Consider the following 23,946-nt stretch of genomic DNA (forward strand, 5'->3'; position numbering starts at 1 on the left):
GTACCAGTACCGAGTCAATGTGGAGGCTATATACAGGGGGTACCAGTACCGAGTCAATGTGGAGGCTGTATACAGGGGGTACCAGTACCGAGTCAATGTGGAGGCTATATACAGGGGGTACCAGTACCGAGTCAATGTGGAGGCTATATACAGGGGGTACCAGTACCGAGTCAATGTGGAGGCTGTATACAGGGGGTACCAGTACCGAGTCAATGTGGAGGCTATATACAGGGGTACCAGTACCGAGTCAATGTGGAGGCTATATACAGGGGGTACCAGTACCGAGTCAATGTGGAGGCTATATACAGGGGGTACCAGTACCGAGTCAATGTGGAGGCTGTATACAGGGGGTACCAGTACCGAGTCAATGTGGAGGCTATATACAGGGGGTACCAGTACCGAGTCAATGTGGAGGCTATATACAGGGGGTACCAGTACCGAGTCAATGTGGAGGCTATATACAGGGGGTACCAGTACCGAGTTAATGTGGAGGCTATATACAGGGGGTACCAGTACCGAGTCAATGTGGAGGCTATATACAGGGGGTACCAGTACCGAGTCAATGTGGAGGCTATATACAGGGGGTACCAGTACCGAGTCAATGTGGAGGCTATATACAGGGGGTACCAGTACCGAGTCAATGTGGAGGCTATATACAGGGGGTACCAGTACCGAGTCAATGTGGAGGCTATATACAGGGGCTACCAGTACCGAGTCAATGTGGAGGCTATATACAGGGGGTACCGGTACCGAGTCAATGTGGAGGCTATATACAGGGGGTACCGGTACAGAGTCAATGTGGAGACTATATACAGGGGGTACCGGTACCGAGTCAATGTGGAGGCTATATACAGGGGGTACCGGTACCGAGTCAATGTGGAGGCTATATACAGGGGGTACCAGTACCGAGTCAATGTGGAGGCTATATTCAGGGGGTACCAGTACCGAGTCAATGTGGAGGCTATATACAGGGGGTACCAGTACCGAGTCAATGTGGAGGCTATATACAGGGGGTACCAGTACCGAGTCAATGTGGAGGCTATATACAGGGGGTACCAGTACCGAGTCAATGTGGAGGCTATATACAGGGGGTACCGGTACCGAGTCAATGTGGAGGCTATATACAGGGGTACCAGTACCCTATCAATGTGGAGGCTATATACAGGGGGTACCAGTACCGAGTCAATGTGGAGGTTATATACAGGGGGTACCAGTACCGAGTCAATGTGGAGGCTATATACAGGGGTACCAGTACCGAGTCAATGTGGAGGCTATATACAGGGGGTACCGGTACCGAGTCAATGTGGAGGCTATATACAAGGGGTACCAGTACCGAGTCAATGTGGAGGCTATATACAGGGGGTACCAGTACCGAGTCAATGTGGAGGCTATATACAGGGGGTACCAGTACCGAGTCAATGTGGAGGCTATATACAGGGGGTACCAGTACCGAGTCAATGTGGAGGCTATATACAGGGGGTACCAGTACCGAGTCAATGTGGAGGCTATATACAGGGGGTACCAGTACCGAGTCAATGTGGAGGCTATATACAGGGGGTACCAGTACCGAGTCAATGTGGAGGCTATATACAGGGGTACCAGTACCGAGTCAATGTGGAGGCTATATACAGGGGGTACCGGTACCGAGTCAATGTGGAGGCTATATACAGGGGGTACCGGTACCGAGTCAATGTGGAGGCTATATACAGGGGGTACCAGTACCGAGTCAATGTGCGGTGGTACAGGTTAGTAAGGAGGCTATATACAGGGGGTACCAGTACCGAGTCAATGTGCGGTGGTACAGGTTAATAAGGAGGCTATATACAGGGGGGTACCAGTACCGAGTCAATGTGCGGTGGTACAGGTTAATAAGGAGGCTATATACAGGGGGGTACCAGTACCGAGTCAATGTGCGTGGTACAGGTTAATAAGGAGGCTATATACAGGGGGTACCAGTACCGAGTCAATGTGCGGTGGTACAGGTTAGTAAGGAGGCTATATACAGGGGGTACCAGTACCGAGTCAATGTGCATTGGTACAGGTTAGTAAGGAGGCTATATACAGGGGGTACCAGTACCGAGTCAATGTGCGGTGGTACAGGTTAATAAGGAGGCTATATACAGGGGGTACCAGTACCGAGTCAATGTGCGGTGGTACAGGTTAGTAAGGAGGCTATATACAGGGGGTACCAGTACCGAGTCAATGTGCATTGGTACAGGTTAATAAGGAGGCTATATACAGGGGGTACCAGTGCCGAGTCAATGTGCGGTGGTACAGGTTAATAAGGAGGCTATATACAGGGGGTACCAGTACCGAGTCAATGTGCGGTGGTACAGGTTAATAAGGAGGCTATATACAGGGGGTACCAGTACCGAGTTAATGTGCGGTGGTACAGGTTAGTAAGGAGGCTATATACAGGGGGTACCAGTACCGAGTCAATGTGCGGGGGTACAGGTTAGTAAGGAGGCTATATACAGGGTGTACCAGTACCGAGTCAATGTGCGGTGGTACAGGTTAATAAGGAGGCTATATACAGGGGGTACCAGTACCGAGTCAATGTGCGGGGGTACAGGTTAGTAAGGAGGCTATATACAGGGGGTACCAGTACCGAGTCAATGTGCGGTGGTACAGGTTAATAAGGAGGCTATATACAGGGGGTACCAGTACCGAGTCAATGTGTGGTGGTACAGGTTAATAAGGAGGCTATATACAGGGGGTACCAGTACCGAGTCAATGTGCGGTGGTACAGGTTAGTAAGGAGGCTATATACAGGGGGTACCAGTACCGAGTCAATGTGCGGTGGTACAGGTTAATAAGGAGGCTATATACAGGGGGTACCAGTACCGAGTCAATGTGCATTGGTACAGGTTAATAAGGAGGCTATATACAGGGGGTACCAGTACAGAGTCAATGTGCATTGGTACAGGTTAATAAGGAGGCTATATACAGGGGGTACCAGTACCGAGTCAATGTGCATTGGTACAGGTTAATAAGGAGGCTATATACAGGGGGTACCAGTACTGAGTCAATGTGCATTGGTACAGGTTAATAAGGAGGCTATATACAGGGGGTACCAGTACCGAGTCAATGTGCATTGGTACAGGTTAATAAGGAGGCTATATACAGGGGGTACCAGTACCGAGTCAATGTGCATTGGTACAGGTTAATAAGGAGGCTATATACAGGGGGTACCAGTACCGAGTCAATGTGCGGTGGTACAGGTTAGTAAGGAGGCTATATACAGGGGGTACCAGTACCGAGTCAATGTGCATTGGTACAGGTTAATAAGGAGGCTATATACAGGGGGTACCAGTACCGAGTCAATGTGCGGTGGTACAGGTTAGTAAGGAGGCTATATACAGGGGTACCAGTACCGAGTCAATGTGCGGTGGTACAGGTTAATAAGGAGGCTATATACAGGGGGTACCAGTACCGAGTCAATGTGCATTGGTACAGGTTAATAAGGAGGCTATATACAGGGGGTACCAGTACCGAGTCAATGTGCGGTGGTACAGGTTAATAAGGAGGCTATATACAGGGGGTACCAGTACCGAGTCAATGTGGAGGCTATATACAGGGGGTACCAGTACAGAGTTAATGTGGAGGCTATATACAAGGGGTACCAGTACCGAGTCAATGTGGAGGCTATATACAGGGGGTACCAGTACAGAGTTAATGTGGAGGCTATATACAAGGGGTACCAGTACCGAGTCAATGTGGAGGCTATATACAGGGGGTACCAGTACCGAGTCAATGTGGAGGCTATATACAGGGGGTACCAGTACCGAGTCAATGTGGAGGCTATATACAGGGGGTACCAGTACCGAGTCAATGTGGAGGCTGTATACAGGGGGTACCAGTACCGAGTCAATGTGGAGGCTATATACAGGGGGTACCAGTACCGAGTCAATGTGGAGGCTATATACAGGGGGTAACCAGTACCGAGTCAATGTGGAGGCTATATACAGGGGGTACCAGTACCGAGTCAATGTGGAGGCTATATACAGGGGGTACCAATGGCTACAGGGTACCAGTAGTCAATGTGGAGGCTATATACAGGGGGGTACCAGTACCGAGTCAATGTGGAGGCTATATACAGGGGGTACCAGTACCGAGTCAATGTGGAGGCTATATACAGGGGGGTACCAGTACCGAGTCAATGTGGAGGCTATATACAGGGGGTACCGGTACCGAGTCAATGTGGAGGCTATATACAGGGGTACCAGTACCCTATCAATGTGGAGGCTATATACAGGGGGTACCAGTACCGAGTCAATGTGGAGGCTATATACAGGGGGTACCAGTAACGAGTCAATTTGGAGGCTATATACAGGGGTACCAGTACCGAGTCAATGTGGAGGCTGTATACAGGGGGTACCAGTACCGAGTCAATGTGGAGGCTATATACAGGGGGTACCAGTACCGAGTCAATGTGGAGGCTGTATACAGGGGGTACCAGTACCGAGTCAATGTGGAGGCTATATACAGGGGGTACCAGTACCGAGTCAATGTGGAGGCTATATACAGGGGGTACCAGTACCGAGTCAATGTGGAGGCTATATACAGGGGGTACCAGTACAGAGTTAATGTGGAGGCTATATACAAGGGGTACCAGTACCGAGTCAATGTGGAGGCTATATACAGGGGGTACCAGTACAGAGTTAATGTGGAGGCTATATACAAGGGGTACCAGTACCGAGTCAATGTGGAGGCTATATACAGGGGGTACCAGTACCGAGTCAATGTGGAGGCTATATACAGGGGGTACCAGTACCGAGTCAATGTGGAGGCTATATACAGGGGGTACCAGTACCGAGTCAATGTGGAGGCTGTATACAGGGGGTACCAGTACCGAGTCAATGTGGAGGCTATATACAGGGGGTACCAGTACCGAGTCAATGTGGAGGCTATATACAGGGGGTACCAGTACCGAGTCAATGTGGAGGCTGTATTACAGGGGGTACCAGTACCGAGTCAATGTGGAGGCTATATACAGGGGGCACCAGTACCGAGTCAATGTGGAGGCTATATACAGGGGGTACCAGTACCGAGTCAATGTGGAGGCTATATACAGGGGGGTACCAGTACCGAGTCAATGTGGAGGCTATATACAGGGGGTACCAGTACCGAGTCAATGTGGAGGCTATATACAGGGGGTACCAGTACCGAGTCAATGTGGAGGCTATATACAGGGGGTACCAGTACCGAGTCAATGTGGAGGCTATATACAGGGGGGTACCAGTACCGAGTCAATGTGGAGGCTATATACAGGGGGTACCAGTACCGAGTCAATGTGGAGGCTATATACAGGGGTACCAGTACCGAGTCAATGTGGAGGCTTATACAGGGGGTACCAGTACCGAGTCAATGTGGAGGCTATATACAGGGGGTACCAGTACCGAGTCAATGTGGAGGCTATATACAGGGGGTACCAGTACCGAGTCAATGTGGAGGCTATATACAGGGGGTACCAGTACCGAGTCAATGTGGAGGCTATATACAGGGGGTAACCAGTACCGAGTCAATGTGGAGGCTGTATACAGGGGGTACCAGTACCGAGTCAATGTGGAGGCTATATTACAGGGGGTACCAGTACCGAGTCAATGTGGAGGCTATATACAGGGTGGCTACAGTACCGAGTCAATGTGGAGGCTTATACATGGGGTACCAGTACCGAGTTAATGTGGAGGCTATATACAGGGGGTACCAGTACCGAGTCAATGTGGAGGCTATATACAGGGGGTACCAGTACCGAGTCAATGTGGAGGCTATATACAGGGGGTACCAGTACCGAGTCAATGTGGAGGCTATATACAGGGGGTACCAGTACCGAGTCAATGTGGAGGCTATATACAGGGGGTACCAGTACCGAGTCAATGTGGAGGCTATATACAGGGGCTACCAGTACCCGAGTCAATGTGGAGGCTATATACAGGGGGTACCGGTACCGAGTCAATGTGGAGGCTATATACAGGGGTACCGGTACAGAGTCAATGTGGAGACTATATACAGGGGGTACCGGTACCGAGTCAATGTGGAGGCTATATACAGGGGGTACCGGTACCGAGTCAATGTGGAGGCTATATACAGGGGGTACCAGTACCGAGTCAATGTGGAGGCTATATTCAGGGGGTACCAGTACCGAGTCAATGTGGAGGCTATATACAGGGGGTACCAGTACCGAGTCAATGTGGAGGCTATATACAGGGGGTACCAGTACCGAGTCAATGTGGAGGCTATATACAGGGGGTACCAGTACCGAGTCAATGTGGAGGCTATATACAGGGGGTACCGGTACCGAGTCAATGTGGAGGCTATATACAGGGGTACCAGTACCCTATCAATGTGGAGGCTATATACAGGGGGTACCAGTACCGAGTCAATGTGGAGGCTATATACAGGGGGTACCAGTACCGAGTCAATGTGGAGGCTATATACAGGGGTACCAGTACCGAGTCAATGTGGAGGCTATATACAAGGGGTACCAGTACCGAGTCAATGTGGAGGCTATATACAGGGGGTACCAGTACCGAGTCAATGTGGAGGCTATATACAGGGGGTACCAGTACCGAGTCAATGTGGAGGCTATATACAGGGGGTACCAGTACCGAGTCAATGTGGAGGCTATATACAGGGGGTACCAGTACCGAGTCAATGTGGAGGCTATATACAGGGGGTACCAGTACCGAGTCAATGTGGAGGCTATATACAGGGGGTACCAGTACCGAGTCAATGTGGAGGCTATATACAGGGGGTACCAGTACCGAGTCAATGTGCATTGGTACAGGTTAGTAAGGAGGCTATATACAGGGGGTACCAGTACCGAGTCAATGTGGAGGCTATATACAGGGGGTACCAGTACCGAGTCAATGTGGAGGCTATATACAGGGGGTACCAGTACCGAGTCAATGTGGAGGCTATATACAGGGGGTACCAGTACCGAGTCAATGTGGAGGCTATATACAGGGGGTACCAGTACCGAGTCAATGTGGAGGCTATATACAGGGGTACCAGTACCGAGTCAATGTGGAGGCTATATACAGGGGGGTACCGGTACCGAGTCAATGTGGAGGCTATATACAGGGGGGTACCGGTACCGAGTCAATGTGGAGCTATATACAGGGGTACCAGTACCGAGTCAATGTGGAGGCTATATACAGGGGGTACCGGTACCGAGTCAATGTGGAGGCTATATACAGGGGGTACCGGTACCGAGTGAATGTGGAGGCTATATACAGGGGGTACCAGTACCGAGTCAATGTGCGGTGGTACAGGTTAGTAAGGAGGCTATATACAGGGGGTACCAGTACCGAGTCAATGTGCGGTGGTACAGGTTAATAAGGAGGCTATATACAGGGGGTACCAGTACCGAGTCAATGTGCGGTGGTACAGGTTAATAAGGAGGCTATATACAGGGGGTACCAGTACCGAGTCAATGTGCGTGGTACAGGTTAATAAGGAGGCTATATACAGGGGGTACCAGTACCGAGTCAATGTGCGGTGGTACAGGTTAGTAAGGAGGCTATATACAGGGGGTACCAGTACCGAGTCAATGTGCATTGGTACAGGTTAGTAAGGAGGCTATATACAGGGGGTACCAGTACCGAGTCAATGTGCGGTGGTACAGGTTAATAAGGAGGCTATATACAGGGGGTACCAGTACCGAGTCAATGTGCGGTGGTACAGGTTAGTAAGGAGGCTATATACAGGGGGTACCAGTACCGAGTCAATGTGCATTGGTACAGGTTAATAAGGAGGCTATATACAGGGGGTACCAGTGCCGAGTCAATGTGCGGTGGTACAGGTTAATAAGGAGGCTATATACAGGGGGGTACCAGTACCGAGTCAATGTGCGGTGGTACAGGTTAATAAGGAGGCTATATACAGGGGGTACCAGTACCGAGTTAATGTGCGGTGGTACAGGTTAGTAAGGAGGCTATATACAGGGGGTACCAGTACCGAGTCAATGTGCGGGGGTACAGGTTAGTAAGGAGGCTATATACAGGGGGTACCAGTACCGAGTCAATGTGCGGTGGTACAGGTTAATAAGGAGGCTATATACAGGGGGTACCAGTACCGAGTCAATGTGCGGGGGTACAGGTTAGTAAGGAGGCTATATACAGGGGGTACCAGTACCGAGTCAATGTGCGGTGGTACAGGTTAATAAGGAGGCTATATACAGGGGGTACCAGTACCGAGTCAATGTGTGGTGGTACAGGTTAATAAGGAGGCTATATACAGGGGGTACCAGTACCGAGTCAATGTGCGGTGGTACAGGTTAGTAAGGAGGCTATATACAGGGGGTACCAGTACCGAGTCAATGTGCGGTGGTACAGGTTAATAAGGAGGCTATATACAGGGGGTACCAGTACCGAGTCAATGTGCATTGGTACAGGTTAATAAGGAGGCTATATACAGGGGGTACCAGTACAGAGTCAATGTGCATTGGTACAGGTTAGTAAGGAGGCTATATACAGGGGGTACCAGTACCGAGTCGATGTGCATTGGTACAGGTTAATAAGGAGGCTATATACAGGGGGTACCAGTACCGAGTCCATGTGCATTGGTACAGGTTAATAAGGAGGCTATATACAGGGGGTACCAGTACCGAGTCAATGTGCATTGGTACAGGTTAATAAGGAGGCTATATACAGGGGGTACCAGTACCCGAGTCAATGTGCATTGGTACAGGTTAATAAGGAGGCTATATACAGGGGGTACCAGTACCGAGTCAATGTGCATTGGTACAGGTTAATAAGGAGGCTATATACAGGGGGTACCAGTACCGAGTCAATGTGCATTGGTACAGGTTAATAAGGAGGCTATATACAGGGGGTACCAGTACTGAGTCAATGTGCATTGGTACAGGTTAATAAGGAGGCTATATACAGGGGGTACCAGTACCGAGTCAATGTGCATTGGTACAGGTTAATAAGGAGGCTATATACAGGGGGTACCAGTACCGAGTCAATGTGCATTGGTACAGGTTAATAAGGAGGCTATATACAGGGGGTACCAGTACCGAGTCAATGTGCGGTGGTACAGGTTAGTAAGGAGGCTATATACAGGGGGTACCAGTACCGAGTCAATGTGGAGGCTATATACAGGGGGGTACCAGTACCGAGTCAATGTGGAGGCTATATACAGGGGGGTACCAGTACCGAGTCAATGTGGAGGCTATATACAGGGGGTACCAGTACCGAGTCAATGTGGAGGCTATATACAGGGGTACCAGTACCGAGTCAATGTGGAGGCTATATACAGGGGGTACCGGTACCGAGTCAATGTGGAGGCTATATACAGGGGGTACCGGTACCGAGTCAATGTGGAGGCTATATACAGGGGGTACCAGTACCGAGTCAATGTGCGGTGGTACAGGTTAGTAAGGAGGCTATATACAGGGGGTACCAGTACCGAGTCAATGTGCGGTGGTACAGGTTAATAAGGAGGCTATATACAGGGGGTACCAGTACCGAGTCAATGTGCGGTGGTACAGGTTAATAAGGAGGCTATATACAGGGGGTACCAGTACCGAGTCAATGTGCGTGGTACAGGTTAATAAGGAGGCTATATACAGGGGGTACCAGTACCGAGTCAATGTGCGGTGGTACAGGTTAGTAAGGAGGCTATATACAGGGGGTACCAGTACCGAGTCAATGTGCATTGGTACAGGTTAGTAAGGAGGCTATATACAGGGGGTACCAGTACCGAGTCAATGTGCGGTGGTACAGGTTAATAAGGAGGCTATATACAGGGGGTACCAGTACCGAGTCAATGTGCGGTGGTACAGGTTAGTAAGGAGGCTATATACAGGGGGTACCAGTACCGAGTCAATGTGCATTGGTACAGGTTAATAAGGAGGCTATATACAGGGGGTACCAGTGCCGAGTCAATGTGCGGTGGTACAGGTTAATAAGGAGGCTATATACAGGGGGTACCAGTACCGAGTCAATGTGCGGTGGTACAGGTTAATAAGGAGGCTATATACAGGGGGTACCAGTACCGAGTTAATGTGCGGTGGTACAGGTTAGTAAGGAGGCTATATACAGGGGGGTACCAGTACCGAGTCAATGTGCGGGGGTACAGGTTAGTAAGGAGGCTATATACAGGGGGTACCAGTACCGAGTCAATGTGCGGTGGTACAGGTTAATAAGGAGGCTATATACAGGGGGTACCAGTACCGAGTCAATGTGCGGGGGTACAGGTTAGTAAGGAGGCTATATACAGGGGGTACCAGTACCGAGTCAATGTGCGGTGGTACAGGTTAATAAGGAGGCTATATACAGGGGGTACCAGTACAGAGTCAATGTGCATTGGTACAGGTTAGTAAGGAGGCTATATACAGGGGGTACCAGTACCGAGTCGATGTGCATTGGTACAGGTTAATAAGGAGGCTATATACAGGGGGTACCAGTACCGAGTCCATGTGCATTGGTACAGGTTAATAAGGAGGCTATATACAGGGGGTACCAGTACCGAGTCAATGTGCATTGGTACAGGTTAATAAGGAGGCTATATACAGGGGGTACCAGTACCCGAGTCAATGTGCATTGGTACAGGTTAATAAGGAGGCTATATACAGGGGGTACCAGTACCGAGTCAATGTGCATTGGTACAGGTTAATAAGGAGGCTATATACAGGGGGTACCAGTACCGAGTCAATGTGCATTGGTACAGGTTAATAAGGAGGCTATATACAGGGGGTACCAGTACTGAGTCAATGTGCATTGGTACAGGTTAATAAGGAGGCTATATACAGGGGGTACCAGTACCGAGTCAATGTGCATTGGTACAGGTTAATAAGGAGGCTATATACAGGGGGTACCAGTACCGAGTCAATGTGCATTGGTACAGGTTAATAAGGAGGCTATATACAGGGGGGTACCAGTACCGAGTCAATGTGCGGTGGTACAGGTTAGTAAGGAGGCTATATACAGGGGGTACCAGTACCGAGTCAATGTGCATTGGTACAGGTTAATAAGGAGGCTATATACAGGGGGTACCAGTACCGAGTCAATGTGCGGTGGTACAGGTTAGTAAGGAGGCTATATACAGGGGTACCAGTACCGAGTCAATGTGCGGTGGTACAGGTTAATAAGGAGGCTATATACAGGGGGTACCAGTACCGAGTCAATGTGCGGTGGTACAGGTTAATAAGGAGGCTATATACAGGGGGTACCAGTACCGAGTCAATGTGCGGTGGTACAGGTTAGTAAGGAGGCTATATACAGGGGGTACCAGTACCGAGTCAATGTGCATTGGTACAGGTTAATAAGGAGGCTATATACAGGGGGTACCAGTACCGAGTCAATGTGCGGTGGTACAGGTTAATAAGGAGGCTATATACAGGGGGTACCAGTACCGAGTCAATGTGCATTGGTACAGGTTAATAAGGAGGCTATATACAGGGGGTACCAGTACCGAGTCAATGTGCATTGGTACAGGTTAATAAGGAGGCTATATACAGGGGGTACCAGTACCGAGTCAATGTGCATTGGTACAGGTTAATAAGGAGGCTATATACAGGGGGTACCAGTACCGAGTCAATGTGCGGTGGTACAGGTTAGTAAGGAGGCTATATACAGGGGGTACCAGTACCGAGTCAATGTGCATTGGTACAGGTTAATAAGGAGGCTATATACAGGGGGTACCAGTACCGAGTCAATGTGCGGTGGTACAGGTTAGTAAGGAGGCTATATACAGGGGGTACCAGTACCGAGTCAATGTGCGGTGGTACAGGTTAATAAGGAGGCTATATACAGGGGGTACCAGTACCGAGTCAATGTGCATTGGTACAGGTTAATAAGGAGGCTATATACAGGGGGTACCAGTACCGAGTCAATGTGCATTGGTACAGGTTAATAAGGAGGCTATATACAGGGGGTACCAGTACCGAGTCAATGTGCATTGGTACAGGTTAATAAGGAGGCTATATACAGGGGGTACCAGTACCGAGTCAATGTGCATTGGTACAGGTTAATAAGGAGGCTATATACAGGGGGTACCAGTACCGAGTCAATGTGCGGTGGTACAGGTTAATAAGGAGGCTATATACAGGGGGTACCAGTACCGAGTCAATGTGCGGTGGTACAGGTTAGTAAGGAGGCTATATACAGGGGGTACCAGTACCGAGTCAATGTGCATTGGTACAGGTTAATAAGGAGGCTATATACAGGGGGTACCAGTGCCGAGTCAATGTGCGGTGGTACAGGTTAATAAGGAGGCTATATACAGGGGGTACCAGTACCGAGTCAATGTGCGGTGGTACAGGTTAATAAGGAGGCTATATACAGGGGGTACCAGTACCGAGTTAATGTGCGGTGGTACAGGTTAGTAAGGAGGCTATATACAGGGGGGTACCAGTACCGAGTCAATGTGCGGGGTACAGGTTAGTAAGGAGGCTATATACAGGGGGTACCAGTACCGAGTCAATGTGCGGTGGTACAGGTTAATAAGGAGGCTATATACAGGGGGTACCAGTACCGAGTCAATGTGCGGGGGTACAGGTTAGTAAGGAGGCTATATACAGGGGGTACCAGTACCGAGTCAATGTGCGGTGGTACAGGTTAATAAGGAGGCTATATACAGGGGGTACCAGTACCGAGTCAATGTGTGGTGGTACAGGTTAATAAGGAGGCTATATACAGGGGGTACCAGTACCGAGTCAATGTGCGGTGGTACAGGTTAGTAAGGAGGCTATATACAGGGGGTACCAGTACCGAGTCAATGTGCGGTGGTACAGGTTAATAAGGAGGCTATATACAGGGGGTACCAGTACCGAGTCAATGTGCATTGGTACAGGTTAATAAGGAGGCTATATACAGGGGGTACCAGTACAGAGTCAATGTGCATTGGTACAGGTTAGTAAGGAGGCTATATACAGGGGGTACCAGTACCGAGTCGATGTGCATTGGTACAGGTTAATAAGGAGGCTATATACAGGGGGTACCAGTACCGAGTCCATGTGCATTGGTACAGGTTAATAAGGAGGCTATATACAGGGGGTACCAGTACCGAGTCAATGTGCATTGGTACAGGTTAATAAGGAGGCTATATACAGGGGGTACCAGTACCCGAGTCAATGTGCATTGGTACAGGTTAATAAGGAGGCTATATACAGGGGGTACCAGTACCGAGTCAATGTGCATTGGTACAGGTTAATAAGGAGGCTATATACAGGGGGTACCAGTACCGAGTCAATGTGCATTGGTACAGGTTAATAAGGAGGCTATATACAGGGGGTACCAGTACTGAGTCAATGTGCATTGGTACAGGTTAATAAGGAGGCTATATACAGGGGGTACCAGTACCGAGTCAATGTGCATTGGTACAGGTTAATAAGGAGGCTATATACAGGGGGTACCAGTACCGAGTCAATGTGCATTGGTACAGGTTAATAAGGAGGCTATATACAGGGGGTACCAGTACCGAGTCAATGTGCGGTGGTACAGGTTAGTAAGGAGGCTATATACAGGGGGTACCAGTACCGAGTCAATGTGGAGGCTATATACAGGGGGTACCAGTACCGAGTCAATGTGGAGGCTATATACAGGGGGTACCAGTACCGAGTCAATGTGGAGGCTATATACAGGGGGTACCAGTACCGAGTCAATGTGGAGGCTATATACAGGGGGTACCAGTACCGAGTCAATGTGGAGGCTATATACAGGGGTACCAGTACCGAGTCAATGTGGAGGCTATATACAGGGGGTACCGGTACCGAGTCAATGTGGAGGCTATATACAGGGGGTACCGGTACCGAGTCAATGTGGAGGCTATATACAGGGGGTACCAGTACCGAGTCAATGTGCGGTGGTACAGGTTAGTAAGGAGGCTATATACAGGGGGTACCAGTACCGAGTCAATGTGCGGTGGTACAGGTTAATAAGGAGGCTATATACAGGGGGTACCAGTACCGAGTCAATGTGCGGTGGTACAGGTTAATAAGGAGGCTATATACAGGGGGTACCAGTACCGAGTCAATGTGCGTGGTACAGGTTAATAAGGAGGCTATATACAGGGGGTACCAGTACCGAGTCAATGTGCGGTGGTACAGGTTAGTAAGGAGGCTATATACAGGGGGTACCAGTACCGAGTCAATGTGCATTGGTACAGGTTAGTAAGGAGGCTATATACAGGGGGTACCAGTACCGAGTCAATGTGCGGTGGTACAGGTTAATAAGGAGGCTATATACAGGGGGTACCAGTACCGAGTCAATGTGCGGTGGTACAGGTTAGTAAGGAGGCTATATACAGGGGGTACCAGTACCGAGTCAATGTGCATTGGTACAGGTTAATAAGGAGGCTATATACAGGGGGTACCAGTGCCGAGTCAATGTGCGGTGGTACAGGTTAATAAGGAGGCTATATACAGGGGGTACCAGTACCGAGTCAATGTGCGGTGGTACAGGTTAATAAGGAGGCTATATACAGGGGGTACCAGTACCGAGTTAATGTGCGGTGGTACAGGTTAGTAAGGAGGCTATATACAGGGGGTACCAGTACCGAGTCAATGTGCGGGGGTACAGGTTAGTAAGGAGGCTATATACAGGGGGTACCAGTACCGAGTCAATGTGCGGTGGTACAGGTTAATAAGGAGGCTATATACAGGGGGTACCAGTACCGAGTCAATGTGCGGGGGTACAGGTTAGTAAGGAGGCTATATACAGGGGGTACCAGTACCGAGTCAATGTGCGGTGGTACAGGTTAATAAGGAGGCTATATACAGGGGGTACCAGTACCGAGTCAATGTGTGGTGGTACAGGTTAATAAGGAGGCTATATACAGGGGGTACCAGTACCGAGTCAATGTGCGGTGGTACAGGTTAGTAAGGAGGCTATATACAGGGGGTACCAGTACCGAGTCAATGTGCGGTGGTACAGGTTAATAAGGAGGCTATATACAGGGGGTACCAGTACCGAGTCAATGTGCATTGGTACAGGTTAATAAGGAGGCTATATACAGGGGGTACCAGTACAGAGTCAATGTGCATTGGTACAGGTTAGTAAGGAGGCTATATACAGGGGGTACCAGTACCGAGTCGATGTGCATTGGTACAGGTTAATAAGGAGGCTATATACAGGGGGTACCAGTACCGAGTCCATGTGCATTGGTACAGGTTAATAAGGAGGCTATATACAGGGGGTACCAGTACCGAGTCAATGTGCATTGGTACAGGTTAATAAGGAGGCTATATACAGGGGGTACCAGTACCCGAGTCAATGTGCATTGGTACAGGTTAATAAGGAGGCTATATACAGGGGGTACCAGTACCGAGTCAATGTGCATTGGTACAGGTTAATAAGGAGGCTATATACAGGGGGTACCAGTACCGAGTCAATGTGCATTGGTACAGGTTAATAAGGAGGCTATATACAGGGGGTACCAGTACTGAGTCAATGTGCATTGGTACAGGTTAATAAGGAGGCTATATACAGGGGGTACCAGTACCGAGTCAATGTGCATTGGTACAGGTTAATAAGGAGGCTATATACAGGGGGTACCAGTACCGAGTCAATGTGCATTGGTACAGGTTAATAAGGAGGCTATATACAGGGGGTACCAGTACCGAGTCAATGTGCGGTGGTACAGGTTAGTAAGGAGGCTATATACAGGGGGTACCAGTACCGAGTCAATGTGCATTGGTACAGGTTAATAAGGAGGCTATATACAGGGGGTACCAGTACCGAGTCAATGTGCGGTGGTACAGGTTAGTAAGGAGGCTATATACAGGGGTACCAGTACCGAGTCAATGTGCGGTGGTACAGGTTAATAAGGAGGCTATATACAGGGGGTACCAGTACCGAGTCAATGTGCATTGGTACAGGTTAATAAGGAGGCTATATACAGGGGGTACCAGTACCGAGTCAATGTGCGGTGGTACAGGTTAATAAGGAGGCTATATACAGGGGGTACCAGTACCGAGTCAATGTGCGGTGGTACAGGTTAGTAAGGAGGCTATATACAGGGGGTACCAGTACCGAGTCAATGTGCATTGGTACAGGTTAATAAGGAGGCTATATACAGGGGGTACCAGTACCGAGTCAATGTGCGGTGGTACAGGTTAATAAGGAGGCTATATACAGGGGGTACCAGTACCGAGTCAATGTGCATTGGTACAGGTTAATAAGGAGGCTATATACAGGGGGTACCAGTACCGAGTCAATGTGCATTGGTACAGGTTAATAAGGAGGCTATATACAGGGGGTACCAGTACCGAGTCAATGTGCATTGGTACAGGTTAATAAGGAGGCTATATACAGGGGGTACCAGTACCGAGTCAATGTGCGGTGGTACAGGTTAGTAAGGAGGCTATATACAGGGGGTACCAGTACCGAGTCAATGTGCATTGGTACAGGTTAATAAGGAGGCTATATACAGGGGGTACCAGTACCGAGTCAATGTGCGGTGGTACAGGTTAGTAAGGAGGCTATATACAGGGGGTACCAGTACCGAGTCAATGTGCGGTGGTACAGGTTAATAAGGAGGCTATATACAGGGGGTACCAGTACTGAGTCAATGTGCATTGGTACAGGTTAATAAGGAGGCTATATACAGGGGGTACCAGTACCGAGTCAATGTGCATTGGTACAGGTTAATAAGGAGGCTATATACAGGGGGTACCAGTACCGAGTCAATGTGCATTGGTACAGGTTAATAAGGAGGCTATATACAGGGGGTACCAGTACCGAGTCAATGTGCGGTGGTACAGGTTAGTAAGGAGGCTATATACAGGGGGTACCAGTACCGAGTCAATGTGCATTGGTACAGGTTAATAAGGAGGCTATATACAGGGGGGTACCAGTACCGAGTCAATGTGCGGTGGTACAGGTTAGTAAGGAGGCTATATACAGGGGTACCAGTACCGAGTCAATGTGCGGTGGTACAGGTTAATAAGGAGGCTATATACAGGGGGTACCAGTACCGAGTCAATGTGCATTGGTACAGGTTAATAAGGAGGCTATATACAGGGGGTACCAGTACCGAGTCAATGTGCGGTGGTACAGGTTAATAAGGAGGCTATATACAGGGGGTACCAGTACCGAGTCAATGTGCGGTGGTACAGGTTAGTAAGGAGGCTATATACAGGGGGTACCAGTACCGAGTCAATGTGCATTGGTACAGGTTAATAAGGAGGCTATATACAGGGGGTACCAGTACCGAGTCAATGTGCGGTGGTACAGGTTAATAAGGAGGCTATATACAGGGGGTACCAGTACCGAGTCAATGTGCATTGGTACAGGTTAATAAGGAGGCTATATACAGGGGGTACCAGTACCGAGTCAATGTGCATTGGTACAGGTTAATAAGGAGGCTATATACAGGGGGTACCAGTACCGAGTCAATGTGCATTGGTACAGGTTAATAAGGAGGCTATATACAGGGGGTACCAGTACCGAGTCAATGTGCGGTGGTACAGGTTAGTAAGGAGGCTATATACAGGGGGTACCAGTACCGAGTCAATGTGCATTGGTACAGGTTAATAAGGAGGCTATATACAGGGGGTACCAGTACCGAGTCAATGTGCGGTGGTACAGGTTAGTAAGGAGGCTATATACAGGGGGTACCAGTACCGAGTCAATGTGCGGTGGTACAGGTTAATAAGGAGGCTATATACAGGGGGTACCAGTACCGAGTCAATGTGCATTGGTACAGGTTAATAAGGAGGCTATATACAGGGGGTACCAGTACCGAGTCAATGTGCGGTGGTACAGGTTAATAAGGAGGCTATATACAGGGGGTACCAGTACCGAGTCAATGTGCGGTGGTACAGGTTAGTAAGGAGGCTATATACAGGGGGTACCAGTACCGAGTCAATGTGCGGTGGTACAGGTTAGTAAGGAGGCTATATACAGGGGGTACCAGTACCGAGTCAATGTGCATTGGTACAGGTTAATAAGGAGGCTATATACAGGGGGTACCAGTACCGAGTCAATGTGCATTGGTACAGGTTAATAAGGAGGCTATATACAGGGGGTACCAGTACCGAGTCAATGTGCGGTGGTACAGGTTAATAAGGAGGCTATATACAGGGGGTACCAGTACCGAGTCAATGTGCGGGGGTACAGGTTAGTAAGGAGGCTATATACAGGGGGTACCAGTACCGAGTCAATGTGCGGGGGTACAGGTTAGTAAGGAGGCTATATACAGGGGGTACCAGTACCAAGTCAATGTGCGGTGGTACAGGTTAGTAAGGAGGCTATATACAGGGGGTACCAGTACCGAGTCAATGTGCGGGGGTACAGGCAGTCGAGGTCATTTTATTTGTCGCTCACAGTATCTGCGCGGGTTCCATTCACGCTGCTACAACGCGTTAGTTATGGGACCAAAACAGCTGAGAAGTTTAGCCTTGCACTCTTTAATTGACCCACTATGCTGTTTACTTTGTGCATCTACGTCATCCCGCTGAGTCTACCTTTAATACTTATATATGAACACTTTTCATCAACAGGGAGACTTTGAGGTCAAGGTGGACTTGGCAAGTGACACATTACGAGATCTGAGACAGAAGCTCTCTGATGAAAGTGGAATCCCAGCACATGTCCTCCATTATAAGTAATCTTATGTTCATTAATTCATTTAATCATTAACCTCTTGGCGCACCAATCCCTTTAGCGGGATCATTTTCGTCAACCTCCGCTGAATTTGGAATACATTTGATAGCATAAAAAACACATACATTTTAAAACACCAGCACATCTAATGTTTTGACTACTGATAGTATCAATACAATGTTTTCTTTCACACAGCATCAGTAGCCATGATAAGCTATCATTATTAAGTCAATATTGATGTTTCTGCAGATGTGAACGCGGGGGAGTTGGACAGACTTTGCTAGATTGTGGAATCAATGAGGAGTCAACTGTGGTCTTTTCTCTGTCCTCCTTCCCTGATGAGCGTCCAGACATTAAGGAATTCTACTTCAATGATGTCGTACCCTCAGTGCAACAATCCCAGAAAGGACTCAGTGCTTTCTTTTCTTCACTTTATGCCATTGTGAGATATTCCAATATTTATTACACTGTCTTGTCATGTTTGACCATGCTCAGGCCAAGCATGCAACATGGTTCCTTTGCTAGTCTCATTGGTTTTGATGTGAACTTCGTCCCCTGCTATAACACATTCAATGCTTTCCCCCTAATCTTTACAGAACAATAGAGAACACCGTTCTGGAGATTTATTAAGCAAAGTGATTGCATACATTCGAAAGCTCAGTGGGTGCAATCCTTTGGCCCAAAGTCTGCATCAGCTGTTGTATAGAAATGAGGTTGGAACAAGGACCCAGAAGGTGATATATATTTTGTCACAAAAGCATACAAATATAATATCATTTAATATGTCCACAAAAGTATGAATAAAATGTATACATTTGTTTTAGGTTGCTATCGTTGAAGGATTGTACAATCTCTTCAGAGAGCTGTTGCCAAGCCTCCTCAAAAGAAGAGGTGACAAAATCATTGAAGACTCAGATGTTTTTGAGAATGCACCAGTGTGCTGGGCCTACCTGTTATCTGAAGCAAAGGTGTGCCCATTGTCTTTTGAGATGCTGTTGATTAAAGCTGTTTCTACTGTAGCCTACTGAAACACGTTATGAAATAACTTAAATGGTGAATTGAGATACTGCACCTAGACTTTACAGGCATAACACTGTATCATACAAACCCCTGTGTGAAAAATACTTTTGACCTTTCTATCTACCCTAGAAAGAGAGTTCACACCATGAGGTCTATGTACCAATAGTCTTGAACTCTCAACCTGGAGAACGTTTCTGCGACCCAGTTCGAGTACCTGGGTTACCAGATGTCTTTGAGAGAGAGTATGTTCTGCAGAAAATCAAAGGTAAATCTGAACAGCAACAATCTTCAGCATTTTTTAATAGTTTTATGTAGCATGATCTTTAATTGCATGATATACTGTTTTCCCATTGTTAAGATGGAGAGAAAATTCCAAACTGCTCTGTGGAGATCCTGACAGATACTTCAATGTCTAGAGCCTCTGATGTTGAAAAGATTTTGCTCAGTCTGCCTCCATTCATCAAAACATTCCCTAAGTGGGCTTCATCTGGACTTGTGACTGGCCAAAAGTATGTATGATTCCTCTTCACATTGCTTTAATCCACAATAAATTCTATATAAATATATGTGTTGATATTAATGCTAAGTGTCGAATAAAAATGAAAGTTTTCAGATTGTTGTCGATGACACATTTGCCAAGATGAGCGAAGAAGTGAAAGAATACGTTCATCTGACAGTGACTCCAGCATTACAGTTGAAGGATGTTGGAGTATATGGGCCACGTCTCGTCTTCTTGGAAGAAAGTAGGCTTTATTTAATGTATCCTTTATCTAACTAGGCAAGTCAATAAAGAACAAATTCTTATTTACAATGACGGCCTACCAAAAGGACGTCGTAGCAAGGCAGCAACACATGACAACACAGCATGGTAGCAACACAACATAACAACAACATGGTAGCAACACAACATGGTACGAACATTATCGGGCACAGTCAACAGCACAAAGGTCAAGAAGGTAGAGACAACAATACATCACACAAAGCAGCCACAACTGTCAATAAGAGTGTCCCTGATTGAGTCTTTGAATGAAGAGATTGAGATAAAACTGTCCAGTTTGAGTGTTTGTTGCAGCCTGTTCCAGTCGCTAGCTGCAGCGAACTGAAAAGAGGAGCGACCCAGGGATGTGTGTGCTTTAGGGACCTTTAACATAATGTGTCTTGCAGAACAGGTGTTGTATGTGGAGGATGAGGGCTGCAGTAGATATCTCAGATAGGGGGGAGTGAGGCCTAAGAGGGTTTTATAAATAAGCATCAACCAGTGGCTCTTGCGACAGGTATACAGAGATGACCAGTTTACAGAGGAGTATATTGTGCAGTGATGTGTCCTATAAGGAGCATTGGTGGCAAATCTGATGGCCGACTGGTAAAGAACATGTAGCCGATCGAGAGCACCCTTACCTACCAATCTATAAATTATGTCTCCGTAATCTAGCATGGGTAGGATGGTCATCTGAATCAGGGTTAGTTTGGCAGCTGGGGTGAAAGACGAGCGATTACGATAGAGGAAACCAAGTCTAGATTTAACTTTAGCCTGCAGCTTTGATATGTACTGAGAGAAGGACAGTGCAGCGTCTAGCCATACTCTGAAAGTACTTGTATGAGGTGACCTGCTCTAAACCCTCAGAGGTAGTAATAACACCTGTGGGAAGAGGGGCATTCTTCTTACCAAACCACATGACCTTTGTTTTGGAGGTGTTCAGAACAAGGTTAAGGGTAGAGAAAGCTTGTTGGACAATAAGAAAGCTTTGTTGTAGAGCATTTAACACAAAACCAGGGAGGGGCCAGCTGAGTATAAGACTGTATCATCTGCATATAAATGGATGAGAGCGCTTCCTACTGCCTGAACTATGTTGTTGATGTAAATTGAGAAGAGCTTGGGGCCCAGGATTGCGCCTTGGGGTACTCCCTTGGTGACAGGCAGTGACTGAGACAGCAAATTTTCTGACTTTATTTACACTGCACTCTTTGAGAGAGGTAGTTAGCAAAGAGACACCAATACTCCTTAGCCAGCCCACAAGAATGGAATGGTCTACCGTATCAAAAGCTTTGGCCAAGTTAATAAAAATAGCAGCTCAATATTGCTTAGAATCAAGGGCAATGGTGACATCATTGAGGACCTTTAAGGTTGCAATGACACATCCATAACCTGAGTGGAAACCTGATTGCATACCCGAGAGAATACTATAGACGTCAAGAAAGCCAGTCAGTTGATTATTGACAAGTTTTTCCAACATTTTTGATAAACAGGACAAAATAGAAATAGGCCTATAACAGTTAGGATCAGCTTGATCTCGCCCTTTAAATAAAGGACGAACTGTGGCTGCCTTCCAAGCAATGGGAACCTCCCCAGAAAGGAGAGACGGGTTTAAAAGGTTGGAGATAGACCTTAAAGAAGAAAGAGTCTAAACCATCTGACCCAGATGGTTTTTTGGGGTCAAGTTTAAGCAGCTCATTTAGCACCTCGGACTCAGTGACTGCCTGCAGGGAGAAACTTTGTAGCGGGGCAGGGAAAAAGAGGGAGAAGAATCGGGGATAGTCGCATTAGAAAGGGTAGGAGATGAGGAAATGTTGGACGGGCAAGGAGGCATGGCTGAGTCAAATAGGAATTCTGACTTAATGAAGTGGTAATTAAAGAGCTCAGCCATGTGCTTCTTGTCAGTAACAACCACATTATCAACATTAAGGGACATGGGCAGCTGTGAGGAGGAGGGTTTATTCTCCAGGTCTTTAACCGTTTTCCAGAACTTCTTGGTTAGACCCACAGAGAGAGAACTGCTCCTTAAAGTAACTAAATTTGGCCTTCCGGATAGCCTGAGTGCACTTATTTCTCATTTGCCTGAACAATAGCCAGTCAGCCTGAGTATGTGGGTGCAGAGCCTTTCGCCAAATGCAATTCTTGAGATGAAGTAACTCTGCAAGATCACGGTCGAACCAGGGGCTGAACCTGTTTTTAATTCTCATTTTCTTTATGGGGGCGTGTTTGTTAACAATACCACTGAAAATATCAAAAAAGAAGGTCCAAGCGTCTTCGACAGAGGCGATCATGTTGATTCTATACCATTTCACAGAGGCCAGTTCGTGAAGGAAGGCTTGCTCATTAAAGTTTTAGCAAGCGTCTATGACAAATCAGGACAGGTCGTTTCACTGAGCAGCCATTACGAACACAGGCTGTAAAACAGTAGTCACTAAGGTCATTACAGAAAACACCAGACTGATACCTATCAGGATTATTTGTGAGGATAACATCAAGGAGAGTAGCCTTTTCTGGGTGTTTGGAGTCATATCTTGTAGGATTGTTGATAATCTGAGAAATATTTAGGGAGTCTCATTGATTTAGGACTTGGTCAGGGGGTTTAAGCATGTCCCAGTTTAGGTCACCTAGCAGGACAAATTCAGACCTAGTCTAAGGGGCCAGGAGAGAGCTTAGGACAGGCCGGTGCTGATGGAGGACAATGGCACCCAGCAACAGTCAACAAAGAACTATTTGAAAGTTTAATGCTTAAAACGAGCAAATCAAATTGGGGACAGACTTGGTGGAGACAACCGAGTTACTGAAGGTGATCCTTGGTAAAGATCGACACTCCCCCACCTTTGGAAGATCTGTCTTACTAAAAAAAGGTTATAGCCAGAAAGGTTAACATCAGTGTTCAAAACACTCTTTCTTAACCATGTCTCAGTAATTACCAACACATCTGGATTGGAGCTGTGAACTCACACTTGATCCATTTAGGTAATAAGCTTCTAGTGTTAACATGCAGAAAATCAGTGAAGCAGATATCAGAGCACAAGTCAGAATCGGGGCTGGCAACAGTAGATTGGCCAGGGTATACATGCACATTCCAGATATCATCAACAGTAGATGGGCCAGGGTGGACATGCACATTCCAGATATCATCAACAGTAGATGGGCCAGGGTGGACATGCACATTCCAGATATCATCAACAGTAGATGGGCCAGGGTGTACATGCACATTCCAGATATCATCAACAGTAGATTGGCCAGGGTGTACATGCACATTCCAGATATCATCAACAGTAGATGGGCCAGGGTGGACATGCACATTCCAGATATCATCAACAGTAGATGGGCCAGGGTGTACATGCACATTCCAGATATCATCAACAGTAGATTGGCCAGGGTGTACATGCACATTCCAGATATCATCAACAGTAGATGGGCCAGGGTGTACATGCACATTCCAGATATCATCAACAGTAGATGGGCCAGGGTGTACATGCACATTCCAGATATCATCAACAGTAGATAGACCAGGGTATACATGCACATTCCAGATATCATCAACAGTAGATGGGCCAGGGTGGACATGCACATTCCAGATATCATCAACAGTAGATGGGCCAGGGTGTACAT

At 47.6% G+C, this 23,946-nt stretch overlaps 1 protein-coding gene across 2 annotated transcripts in view; it reads left to right on the forward strand.

Annotated features, from left to right (window-relative positions):
- LOC109876451 (uncharacterized) overlaps positions 1-23,946 on the forward strand; it is a 53,662-nt gene that overhangs the window by 16,256 nt on the left and 13,460 nt on the right. For both annotated transcript variants that reach the window (XM_031812707.1, XM_031812705.1), the window contains exons 6-12: positions 18,452-18,555; positions 18,804-18,996; positions 19,151-19,288; positions 19,379-19,522; positions 19,704-19,839; positions 19,933-20,083; positions 20,181-20,317. In XM_031812707.1, coding sequence (XP_031668567.1) covers positions 18,452-18,555; positions 18,804-18,996; positions 19,151-19,288; positions 19,379-19,522; positions 19,704-19,839; positions 19,933-20,083; positions 20,181-20,317 — 1,003 coding nt within the window. The remainder of the gene's footprint in view (positions 1-18,451; positions 18,556-18,803; positions 18,997-19,150; positions 19,289-19,378; positions 19,523-19,703; positions 19,840-19,932; positions 20,084-20,180; positions 20,318-23,946) is intronic.

Source organism: Oncorhynchus kisutch, unplaced genomic scaffold (genome assembly GCF_002021735.2).
Source record: "Oncorhynchus kisutch isolate 150728-3 unplaced genomic scaffold, Okis_V2 Okis03b-Okis08b_hom, whole genome shotgun sequence".
Lineage (NCBI taxonomy): Eukaryota > Metazoa > Chordata > Actinopteri > Salmoniformes > Salmonidae > Oncorhynchus > Oncorhynchus kisutch.